General features: G+C 35.0%; 1 protein-coding gene across 1 annotated transcript in view; it reads left to right on the forward strand.

The window, feature by feature from the left end:
• Positions 1-13356, forward strand: part of Dhc98D (Dynein heavy chain at 89D) — a 286807-nt gene that overhangs the window by 226353 nt on the left and 47098 nt on the right. Inside the window, exons 34-42 of the mRNA XM_087343616.1 lie at positions 1135-1304; positions 2715-2806; positions 4078-4203; positions 6028-6281; positions 6759-6947; positions 8786-8958; positions 10076-10241; positions 11411-11569; positions 13080-13334. Coding sequence (XP_087199742.1) covers positions 1135-1304; positions 2715-2806; positions 4078-4203; positions 6028-6281; positions 6759-6947; positions 8786-8958; positions 10076-10241; positions 11411-11569; positions 13080-13334 — 1584 coding nt within the window. The remainder of the gene's footprint in view (positions 1-1134; positions 1305-2714; positions 2807-4077; positions 4204-6027; positions 6282-6758; positions 6948-8785; positions 8959-10075; positions 10242-11410; positions 11570-13079; positions 13335-13356) is intronic.

Consider the following 13356-nt stretch of genomic DNA (forward strand, 5'->3'; position numbering starts at 1 on the left):
AAAAACGCATATAGCATTATTAAATAATTATAATAGTGCTCTTTCCTAGTTCATGCATTTTTACTATTTTCATACAGTGAAATTTAATTATTTAGTTATTTTATATATTAGTAGTATTTGGATTATTTAAGCTTTTTGCAATGTTAAATAAATAATTTTGTTATGCTTCACTTTTTCTCATTAAAATGTAATGTAGCCCACAAGTATGTAAATGCACATATGTGGCCTATAATTTCTTCAGTTGTACTTTTACTCTGATCTTTCAAAAACATTGGTTAAGTTGTTAATGAGCCTGAAAGACCCTGCTGTAAATTACAATTTATTCTACTGCCACAGTCCACAAATTACAATGTAAAAGGCTAAATATAAGGTAATAACAAACTTAGTTAAATTCTCTAAAAACTCAAAATTTTATGTTTTATTTCAGGAAAGAATGTGACATGAGTACCATAGAAGTACATTTGCAGTTGCTTTTACAAGAATTCTATGTGTTTTCCTTTTGTAACATGACAGATTCCCAACAATACTTTATTTCCATCCAAATTTTGCTAATCATGCTCTCTTCTACTTGCTGTAAGACTCATTCGAATCTAAAGCACTTCAGTGCTGTATAAAGTGAAGCTTTTGCAGTGACTAAAGTTGATGAAAGACTCTCAGGCTACAAGCCGCATCAGGTGGCTGAATATCTTCTGCTAATGTTTCAAGAGCAATCTCTGCTCTCATCCTCAGGGCTGCTGCATAACAAATCTGGTCCTTTGTAGCGCACTCGTCAATGGGAACTGACTCATAACCCACTTCAGTGCTGTTTAACATAGGAGCACATACATGATATAGGTACAGTACATTGCAAAGCTCCGTCTAGAGAAGTCGAGCATGTTAAATCCGGTGACCTTGGTGGATATGGGATTGAGTCACCAGGACCAGTTTGTTTTTCAGGGTAATGTTCATCAGGAAAACACATTACTTAATCAACCCCACCAACTGGCACCTGCACAGTGACTGTGAGAAGCTTGGGTATCTGTTTCATATATTACCACAGATTTTATATTTGTGGTTACGATAAAAGTAACACATACTTTTTAAGTTCTTAAGAAAATTAATAATCATTCTGTGTTACAATTATTGCAATTTCAGGGTAAAAAGAATGCTATGAGAGAATACCTAGAAGTTTTGAACACACAACTGGATGAAGTAGTGGCCAGGATCCGTTCTCCTTTAATGGAAAATGACCGCAGGAAGTTCTGTACCATCCTTATCATTGATGTCCATGCTAGGGACATCATTGAGGTCTTCATCAAAGACAGGTTAGTGGCTAATTAACAATTATAATGGTTCATTGCTTTTATCAAGTTATAGAATACAGGTAGCCCTCGATTTACGCCGGGGATGCGTTCCTGGATGAACCGGTGTAAATTGAAACTCTTTTATAATGTAAATCAATGGGAAGTCAATGACATGTGTTCCCAGCACCCAAACATTGACGAGTAATATAATGGCATTACATTTAAAGCTCTGAAATAACATAAATAAAATAAAGGGAATTTAAAAAATATATATTTTATACACTTACAATCGGCAATTCATTGGTCCCCACGATTGATTGCGATTCTTTCATGTGATTGATGTGTACAGTGATCTCTGCTGTTATGCGATAGTTGCATTCATGTAAGACGCCGACCTATAGAAAATCGCGTAGTAAAAATAACCCTGGTACCTCCGCAGAGATTTAATTAGTCCTTTGAAAGTTTAAAGCGCCAGGAATGAAATTGCATACGAGCAAACTTGCATATACAAAAGTTTGCATTTCACAAACATCGGTTACCGATTCATCGATCTCATTGGAGCAAATTTGCGTTAACGAAACATACGTAATTGCAGAGATGACTATTTATAATTTTTATTCAAAATCAGCAGTGTAAGAATTATGATTTAGTATAAGAATCAGTACAAGATACATTGTAAAACGTTATAAATAATAGTAATTTCTGGTTTCAAAATCGGCGTTATTCTGAATTGGCGCAAATCGAGGGCTACTTGTAGTTAGAAATATTTCAAATGTGGAATATATGTGGGTGGTAGGACTGTATTAATGATTCTTAAAAGGTTTACAACAACAATTGATCAAATATATTGCATGTGTGTTGGACATTGTTTGCTGTATAGGATCATTATACATTATGTTAAGTGTGTTGCCTCTGCTATCATCTTCTAATTATTTGTTGACTGTTTACTGGGATTTGTTCAATAAAACAATTAATATATATCCAGTATTAATGACAGTGTTTGATACTGATGCCAGGATTCAATGATAACTTGTATAGTCAGTAGGACTTTGGCCCACCTGAGTGACGATTTTACTACACGTTTAGTGATTAAAGGGCCAATAGTAATTTTGACTTCTTTCACTGATACAGTCTTTAGGCGGCATGAACTGTCAGTATGGCAACCAGTCACCTGAAGATGGGAGTATAAACAACTTCTGAAATGTCATGTTTATTGAATATACCTCAGACAGTGAACAGTGTCATATATAATAATGTAAATTTGATATTTTATATTGATATCCATCCACTCCAAATATCTCATTGTATATATGCACATTCTCATGAAATACATACAGCACTTAACCAGTGTAATTTTGATTTGTGCTTCTTGACTACGAATTTTATTGCAAAAGAAGGAGAAATGCCTGCAGGTATTTGTCTTTGTTACAGCATTTCAAAGGCTCAAGAATTTGAATGGGAAAGCCAACTCAAGTTTTATTGGTGGAAACCAGTTGACAACTTAGTGGTCAGACAATGTACAGGTACATGTTGTAAAATATAGTTTATTCAGTTAGGTAAATCAGCCTATAGTTCAGCTGAGGCTGAATTATGATTCTTAAGAAAATTAAAATGCCCAGTTTTTATCTAATTTTATGAAGTGTGTGAAACATCTGTGGTCTGTTATTTGGAAAGATTCTTTCATATTAACTATTAGGTATGTTGTGGAACTCAGTTTAATATTTGCAGAAATTACATCACCATCAACTACTGCAAGGATTGGGCCTATTGACCTGCTCTGGGACAGTTGCTCAGACAGCTTATCCTTGTTAGTCTTGTATAGTGCTTTTGAGCAGTGAGTGACAAGCCCACTGCCTCTGACAATTTCTACTCGATCCTGATTTGTCTGCTAGAGCCATCTAGTAGAGAATCAGGAAAGGAATGGGTGAGAAACATTGGCCACTGAATTTAGCAGACAAGCATCTCTTTCATGCTTGAAGGCTTCTTTTACATGCTGTAAATCTATGACATGGGACCAATGGCTTTACTTCCGCTCCGAAGGAAGTTGTGCTACAGATCTTTTATCACCCTTAAAAATCCAGTGAACTTTGGGTCCAGGGGCAAGCACGTTACCCACTAGACCACTAAAATAGACAAGTTAGGTGTTAGGGCTACGAGCCCAGATATCTTGACCATAAAGAGTTAAGGTGACACAGATTTTTGGTACTGAATACACTCTCCTAACCAAGTTGTGCACAGCATTGGTTACAAACATGTTGATATGAAATTGACCAGGTTGGCTGCCAGCAGACTGGGTCAATTTTCAGTCTACCATCTTAAGAGTGTGGCAGTAAATTCACAGTATGATAATGTTGACCATCTCCAAATGTGTACATGGTATTGATGTATTATGAGGTTTACAATACAGCCGTTTAAAACGAAACTTGTCATTAATCTCCAGTCCCAAGAATATGGACTTAAAACCAATATAAAATTACCTCTAATAAAAGGAAAAAAATTAATGCAAAATCATCAATGAACATTTTTTGTCACACAATAATGTACTCATGCATAACTCAAACTCTGGCTGTCCTAACCTTAGTGTTGAAACTTCAGAATTTTCAAGTTCTTTTAATGAACATTTTATTTTCTTCATAATTATTCTCAATTTACCATAACAGAAAATTCATGCTTTTTCATATACCTGTGTTTAATGGAAATCAATCAAAATGAGAAAAATTTATGTCACTTGTCTTCTGTTGTTAAGCAAGTTTACTTCTGTTTTGGTATACACAGATGTTTTCATGTGTTGCAGGAAGTTTTGATTATGGCTATGAGTATACAGGACTGAATGAGAGGCTGGTCATCACTCCAATAACAGACAGAATCAATCTCACACTTACACAGGCTCTTTCCATGCATCTGGGTGGTGCTCTTGCAGGTAACTGGTGTACTTTATAAGAAGGCAGATTATGAAATGTAAACAGTAAATTTGGAGAATGCATCTTATAACTCAGTCTGGGATCGTTTGTCTTCCCATATTCTGAGTTATCTGACAAAATATATAAGCTTTAACCTGTTTTTATGTGTATGAGACAGTCTTTTACTGTAAGGGAAGAACAGAGATTGAATGTGTCTGAAAGAAAGTGGTGAGGAGAAAATGTGGGTCTAAGAGAGAGGAAGTAACAGGAGTATGGATAAATCACATCTGAGTAACTTGGAAGAACTAGGTGTTGATGAATGGATAATATTAAAATTAATCTTAAGGAAATAAGTTGGGAAGGTGTGAACTGGATTCTTTTGGATGAGGTTAGGGACTGGTGGCAGGCTTCTTCGAACATGGTTATAAATGTTTGGGTTACATAAAAGACGGAGTGGCTATTCCTTATTCCTTGACCCACTTTAGTATTATCTCTAATGCATGCCTACTAAAATTTTAAATGTATTTGTAGTTTTTTACATGTAAATTACATGCTCAATGCATCTCATCCTTCTTTATTTGCCTATCCTAATATTTGGTGAAGAGCTAACATTATGAAACTCCATCATCATGCAGTTTTATCATACTTTCTCTTACTTCACTCAACTAGTTTATTTAGTTCTTCTTTATTATGCCGTCTCCTTTACAGGAGGTTGGCGACATATTATGAACAGGATCCTTCCATCCTTTTCTCGGACTGGGACCTGTTCATATATGTTTAAAAATTTCAAACTATTTATAACTGATAAATTTAGATACTTTCAGGAACATCTACCTCATTCAAAAGGATGTTTTGAATTCAAGGACTGGCTATCTTGTTTTATGGATATGTTGCATTTCCTTCGAGTGACTTTCTCACATGATACAAGTATCAGGACAACGTTCCTTATTAGCTGTAATCTTACATTTATTTGAACTGGATGTTTACATCCAGGGCATAATTGAAACATTGTCTTAGTTCTCACTACCCTGCAGTATGTAGTTTGTTTCCTTTGATATTTCTAAACAATATTAGTAACTCATAACACTGACACTGTGTTATCCTCAATGATAACTCCAATAATTTTCACCATCTGTTTATTTACGTTCTGAACTTGATTTACAAATTTTATATACAATCAGAGTAATAGTTTTATTTTGTATAGACACATCCTGACTTAGCATTCAATATAATAGCATCTCCAAAAATGCACTTGTTTTTAACATGTCAACTCATCAATAAAATCGTCTCGGGCAATCAGCCACATCAACTGGTTACCGTAGTAAACCAATGTTTCGGGAACCAACTGTGTCCCCATCATCAGGGTTCTGATGTGACTGGACACCTTGAAAGTCGCCTGTGTATATCATGATCTAATTAATCCCTTCTTGATGATAATGCTTAAATCTTTCTGCACTATTTTTGTATTTTATGCAAGATGCAATGTGATGTTAAAACTTTCTTTTGTATGTAGCTTATAATGATAATTGGAATAATGAGAATCATTCTGGTAGTATATTAATGTATAGATTTTGTTTAGTTTTGGAAAAAACGAACATGGGCTCTGAGATTGGGCAGAAGCATTAGAGAAGCACAAACATATTGAAACACTTAGAGATCTCTGAAATTAATAAGAGTGAGGTGACAGGTGCCAGTATAATTGCGAATACACAGGGATGCAGCAAATAAACTGAGGATGCCATTAGGTATGAAAACTGGATATGTATGGAAGTGCAAAAACATAAGACTCAAATTCAGGGGTACACTGTACAAACTTTACTATTTTGTCTGTGCTTGTATCACAGGTCCAGCTGGTACGGGAAAGACTGAAACAGTAAAAGACTTGGCTAAAGCCCTTGGTCTTCTGTGCATGGTGACAAATTGCAGTGAGGGTATGGACTTTGAGGCAGTTAGTAAGCTATTTTGTGGACTTTGTCAATGTGGTGCCTGGGGGTGTTTTGACAAATTTAACAGCATTGACATCTCTGTTCTTTCTGTCATATCAACACAACTGCAGACAATTTACAGCGCACTTCTCCTCAAGCTGGCACGATTTGATGTAAGAACATACCATTAATTTTGGAAATATGTGTGAACTTGTCATTCAGATCAAGACTAGAATGTGCAATATTTTATTTAATGTTAGATCCTCCATTGTTGGGGTTTGTATATTGAGAAATGGTGACGGATTCAGCCTATATGACACTTTATATGTATTTTTTACAATAAGAACAATGACATTAATGCAGAATTGGCTGGTCTAGAAAGTATCTTTGTTCATTTACCTGAATGTTTCATCTTTGAAATTACTGAATGGATTCCAATTAATTTTGATTTTAGGTAAGTGGTCTGAAATATAAGGCAAATTGGGATTAGTGGTGGCCTGAGTATATTTGGAAATGAAACATGTAGACATACAGGCACAACCTCCCCATTGCACATTAATTTTATACATTGAATTTAAGTAACACAAAGCAATAAACACATAGACATATTAAAGATTTCCTTTCCTATTTACTTGTGACTTTACTTATAGTTTGAAGGCCAGGAGATAGCCCTTGATCCAAAGGTGGGTATATTTGTAACAGTGAACCCAGGGTACGTGGGTCATACAGAGCTGCCTGAGTCAGTGAAGGCCTTGTTTCGCCCAGCAGTGTGCATTGCTCCTGATTTGGAACTCATCTGCTACATAAGGCTGTTCTCTGAAGGATTCTTAGAGGCCAAGGTAAGCAGTCAGTGTTTGCCATTTCATTGTTTAATAATGTCTTGATACCTGTCATTCCAGGCTAAATCTATTGTCAATATCTGCTTTTTAAAAAATTACTCCCAGATGTTATCTTTTCCTTTTTTGATCAAGTATTGTATTTGGCCTGTATATCTTTAGGGGCATGCTCCAAATCAATTTTTCCATCATTGCCATAAAGTCCAATTTCACATATCATAACATCCAGAGTTGTGACCTTGTAAAATGAAGCATGAAAGGAAAACACGTAAATTGAAGGCTTCCCATCCTTACATCAAACATTTTGTTAAAAACTGTGTTTGGTATGTTAGTGTAAGCAGGTGTTACAGTAATGTATGAAATTAATATTTAAACACCTATCACAGTTAACATACACAGTCTTAACAATGATATTCACAAAAAATTCTTCTTTCTATCATTAATACCGCCAGTTAATTTTAAATGATATTTAAACAATGCTGATACTCAGGTTGTCTGAGATTTACTGATCAGCACATTGCAGTATATAGCCTTCTGTATCATGTAACATTAACACTTGTCTGCGATTTTTTGATTCTTCTTGACTATTCATTAACATTTCTATTGTACTTACAATTATCACTCTAATGGACTGTCTTTGTTGCATAAATTTTGTTAGTTTTCACATCCTCTATCACATAAAATTGGATCACATATCTTTCTTCATTTGTGTATTTTTATCTATGGAGTAGCCATTTGTACATGTCACAGTGTTATACTATTCAGTATAAAATAGAAATCAGCTAAGTGCAAGTGGTAGAAGGTTAATATTGCTTGCATCCTTAACCCTTTTCAGTATTGCCAGCATCATTTTTAGGTATTTAAAATTATCTTTATTTTCATACTTTCTTCTGCAGTGTAAAGTTATTGCACCACTTTACTTTCCAGTTATTTCTAATTATGTTACATTAAAGTCAACAGACAAACTTGCTCCGTCATCTACAGTTTTTAAAGAGACTTGTGTGATTTATGGTTTGAAGTACAATAGAGTAACCAGCAAAGTATATGAACATTTTATATAATATTTCAAATCCTATTGGTACCTCCGTCCCGCGCTGTAGCCGCGCGGTCTGAGGCATCATGCTTTGGACCGGCGATATGGAATGCATGCTGGTTCAAGTCTCGGGGGAGAAGAAATTTTCTCATGAGCTTTCGACCGGTGTATGGGACCGGTGCCAACCCAGCATCGTGAGGAAATTGGGGAGCTACAATGGGTAGCGTAATCCGGTCATGGAACCTAGCAATGGCTGGGGGTTCATCGTGCTGACCACACGTCACACTATATCTGGTTGAATGATCGTTCACCTCTGCTTAGGTGAGGCCAGCAGTCAAGCTAGTTGGCTTTGGCTCTCTGGAACTGTTACGCCACAGATTTTTTTTTTTAATTGGGACCTCCATTTTTGAATGTGAAACAATGTTTGATATCCCGTATATTTACTACAGTCCCATTATTTCAGTGTTATGATGTCTTTGAGTTATGCTTGTATGTAAAGCTTTTATTTGTATGAAGATTTCCGTCTTCTGGGTTGTTGCGCTGTGCAGTCTGGTTGATGCTAACCAACGTTTCAGAGGTCATTCTGCCTCCGTCATCCCTGACAACACAGAAGACAGAAATCTATGTTAGTATTATTACTTGAATTAAATTTGTTACAAATGTTACACAAAATACTGTAGGGTTGGAAAGGCACAGTTGAATATACTAAGATTTAAACTTCTTTTTCTGTAATTTTGCATTTCCCAAGGATAACAAAGAAATAGGAAACAGCAGATAAAATAATTTGGTGTATTTCATACTGATGCAGGTTTTAGCCAAGAAGATGACTACTTTGTACAAGTTGGCACAGGAACAGCTGTCTAGGCAAAACCATTATGACTTTGGTCTTCGAGCATTGAAGGCTTTGTTGGTGATGGCTGGAAAACTGAAGAGAGATTCACCGTATCTCCCAGAGAATGTTGTGCTGGTTAGGGCTGCCAGGTATGTATGGCCAATGGAAGGAACCGAGATCTTGCAGTAATGCTGTTAGACTTTGTTGATTTGAATTAAACTCAAAGAGAATATTTTTGCAGCATTTACTGTTCTGTCAATGCTGATTTATAGGCTGTCTCTAATACACTTATTGACCTGTTTATTTTTAATTTCAAAATATATTACAGTTCTAAAATGATCATAATTAGGGCTTACCCCTTGTTGGACCTCCTTTGACTCTTTCCTCCAATTTGTAAACTACCATCCTCTGGCTCATACAGTTATTGTCATACTGGTGAATAAAAGGCATTTAATTTATAATCCCAACATTTGTTCTGAAGTTGTAGTGAAAATAGAGTGAATTTCATTTATTTCAGAAGCCTTGTTGAGTCTTATGCACTAGTCAGTACTGTACATAAATGAAGGGGATAATAGAAGAGGTCTTTGTTATTGTCTGAAGTTCAAGTACATGAAATTCCAACATGACAGCTACTAAATCTCTGTAGAGATCTGTGGCTATAGGTCGTTACACTGCCAGTATGTAGAACAAGCATGTTACACTCACTGATTTTAAGCACATCATATGCATATATAAATACAGAATGACAATCACAAAACAAACTGTTATACACTGCTTAAGAATATGTTTATTTCACCATATGTATTTTAGTCCATCAGACCAACTTCAGTGGTGACCTTACAATATCTGCTTCAGGAGTAACATAGACTCATTGAACATTAAGTCGCTGAAACCAATTCAATGTCAGTATGATGATACAGTGTTAAAATCATAAAATGCTGTTTTTTTAACCCTGACAGACAGTTTTCTGTTAGCTAGAACAATAAGTACTGAATGTAGAAAGAGACATTTCTATTTATTATGGAATTAAGACTAGAAAATATTTTATTTGGTCATGTGAAGATACATAAGTACTTTCATAATTATGTTATAACACTTTTGCACTTTTGAAAAATTCTACCACACATTGCAAATGTGAATGATTGTCATGCCACTTTTCACATGTTATTTGAAATAATTGGTCCAGATAGGCATTTACTTTTATATTTCTTTATATACATCTTCAGTGGTCATTTGAATGTAAATAAAATTGTTATTCCTTATAAGGGACATGAACCTGCCAAAGTTGATATCTGAAGACATTCCATTGTTCCTTGGACTGATTAAGGATCTGTTTACTGGTGTGGAGTGTCCCCACATTGGCCATCCTGACTTCAGTGAAGCTGTTAAAACAGTGCTGTCAGAAGAGGACTTTGTTGTGCTACCTGAACAGGTTAGTTTCTCAGTGCCATACAATAACATTAGTTCTGGTTAGAACTACTTTCTTTCAGAGGCTGTGTAGTGACATTAGAAAAAGTTGTCAATTGCTAATTATCAATATACTATACTATAATTATGATTATAGTTTATAATTCAGCAATCTATGTCTCTGCATATGCTTCTCTAATACATAGATAGCATTACATGTTGTAGCATAACCCTACATTTGGCCCTTTCACCCAGTTTGTAATTGCTATTTAGAACAGGTATAAATTAGGCAGACACAGTACCTGTGTTTTTCAAATGCATTCTTTTTGGTTTTACATAACTTGTTTTTGATATTCATTTACTGCTAGAGCTAGACAATTACCATTTTTTCTTATTCTTATAATTAAATGAGTAATAACACTGAAATTAATCCTTTATGGAATATTGTTCTAAAACAGGTTTAACTTCTTTACTTCAGGCAAACATATAATCACATAATCATAGTTATCCTTTCAATAAAACTAGCATAAATTTCAAATATAAAGAAACAATAAAAGCGTGATTGGAAATGTGTGCATTTTGGAATACTTTAAAATTTCAGAGGTGTTCCATGTTAGTTCCATGTAAAGCAGACCTTTTATATCACCAGTGTGAACCAAAATTGCATTATCTCAGCTAATATTAGCATAAATTTCTAGTATATGAAAATATTGTCCCAGAAATTAAAGAAACTGGTTTGTTTGGATGAAAGTAGGAATCTGGGAATAAAGAGGGATTAGAAGAGGAATGGATGAAGGAAGCTGTCCACAAAGCTTAGGAAATAAGGATACTTACTGGAAACATGCTGAAATGAAAAAGTGGAGAACAGAATTATATAAAATATGGACGATAAATTAATATATAGAAAAACAACATATTATACAAACAGAACACGTGAGAAATATAGGAAAATATTTAGGTAAAGTTAGGCATAAATGAGAAAACTGTGAGGAAGACACAGACTGAACATTAATAATGTTGGAAGGGAGAAATATGGAGGTTGACATATATAATAGTAGTTCAGAAATGTAAAATATGTGCATTGATATAGAAGGGTCTGGTTATACAGTGATATGTCTTATACAGTCATGTAAATGATTAACCTATATAAATTGTAATTTATTTTTATAAATTAGAAAGTATTGCCACTTGCAGGTAGACAAAGTGGTGCAGATGTATGATACAATGATGACGAGGCATTCCACGATGGTTGTTGGACCAACTGGTGGTGGCAAGACTGTTATCATCCAAACTCTTGCCAAAGCGCAAAAATCCCTTGGAATTACTACTAAGTTGTTTGTCCTGAATCCTAAGGTGAGAGTTTGTAATAAGTCAGAAACACATTTGTTTCCATCCCTTTAAAGTTAGAGTAACAGTAAATGATTCCACCAGTAACATTATTTCATCATTTTCATCATTCATATTATAAGTGCTTGTAAACACTCTTTAATGGTAGCAGTACTTACAGTTAGAACAGTATTTCAGAGGTGCTTACTGCATACATTATGAAGGCAATGGTAATGGAGAGAGTAAGTACATCTGAAATGGTTGTCAGTTTCTATGTGACTATATGCTGCAACATTTCAAAAGATATTTGTCTTCATACTTACTGCCATGAGAACCAGAAATCTCATGCCCTTTATTAACTTTCTGAGTATCTTCTATGCTGGTTACCTTGCATATTGACATAATGTAGGTTGTGAGTAAGGAACTCAATTTAGCAGTCGGAGAGTCCATGAGAAGTTGATAATCACTTTTGCACGTCAACAAATTCCCTGAATTTTATCTGAAATTAGAGGATTATCTTTATAAGAATTTGCCACTGAACTAAACCTCAAACCAGTCAAATTCAGTCTACACCTTCACATCCATTCCTTAAGTACCCATTTAATTAAAATCCTCTCATACATGTCCAGATCTCCAAGTTGGCTCTTTTTTGAGGTTTTCCAACTAAATTTCATACAATTTTGTAATTTCCCCATGTGCTACATGTTCCACTAGTATGTCGTCCTCACTTTAATCACTTCAGATGCAAGTTATGACACTCTTAAATATATAATTTTCTCTATTCACATGTTACTTTGTGGTAGATTCAGGTGTTTCCCTCAGCAGTGCTCTCAAACTCTCTCAATCTCCACCCTCCCTTAGAGTGACAGATTAAGCTTTACATCCCTACAAAATCACATTTAAAATTAGGCCCTATAGTGTTCTGTATTTTAATATTTATGAAAATATCTGAACCTAACAGTAGAATGAAGTCCCCAGATTTGATTTGCTGTGTGTCTTCATTAATATGATTTTAATATGTTTTTCTAATTCCCAAATATTAAAACACTGGTATATTTTTTACAGATATAGCAGTCATCTTATGTATTATCATCTTGTCCTGCCTTCTGGTGATGAGACATAAACATCTTAGATTGTTCTCTTTATATTTACTTTTGACCTACTTCCTTACTGCTTTCTAATACAAGTTTGATTTTCCTTATGGCATATTTGCCTTACCCAATAAACTGAATAATGAATCTCCTTATAGAACTTCAAGTTTTCATTGTGATGTGAGTTTAAACTGTGGTCTTCTATGATATTGTGCAATGTACTCTTTTTATTATGTACCACATCAGCCCTGAAGATGGGGTCCAATGTTCCTCCACAATGTTCGTATAGAACCTTAAGGATGCAATGCGTAACTCTCCAGGAGACGAAAACCTAAAAATTTCCTTGTTCCATACCATTCAGAGTAGGAAATCTGTCAGAGAAATGTCGAAATAGGTCTACCTGCATAATAATGATTTATCTTTTCTTTAATTTTCTACTTTTATAGTCATATTCTGTGACTGAGTTGTACGGTGTTCTGGATCCACTGACTCGAGACTGGTCAGACGGTCTTTTGTCACACATATTCAGAGACATCAACAAGCCCACGGACAAGAAGGAGAGATGCTGCATCCTATTTGATGGTGATGTGGATGCATTTTGGATTGAGAACATGAACTCTGTGATGGATGAAAATAAGCTACTTACATTGGCAAATGGTGAAAGAATCAAACTGCAAAACCACTGTGCACTACTGTTTGAGGTATTGAGAAATTTTACACTTA

The sequence above is a fragment of the Zootermopsis nevadensis genome, unplaced genomic scaffold (genome assembly GCF_977971745.1).
Source record: "Zootermopsis nevadensis isolate Lab colony 2312 unplaced genomic scaffold, Znev_1.0 Znev_ptg000006l, whole genome shotgun sequence".
Taxonomy (NCBI): Eukaryota; Metazoa; Arthropoda; class Insecta; order Blattodea; family Termopsidae; genus Zootermopsis; species Zootermopsis nevadensis.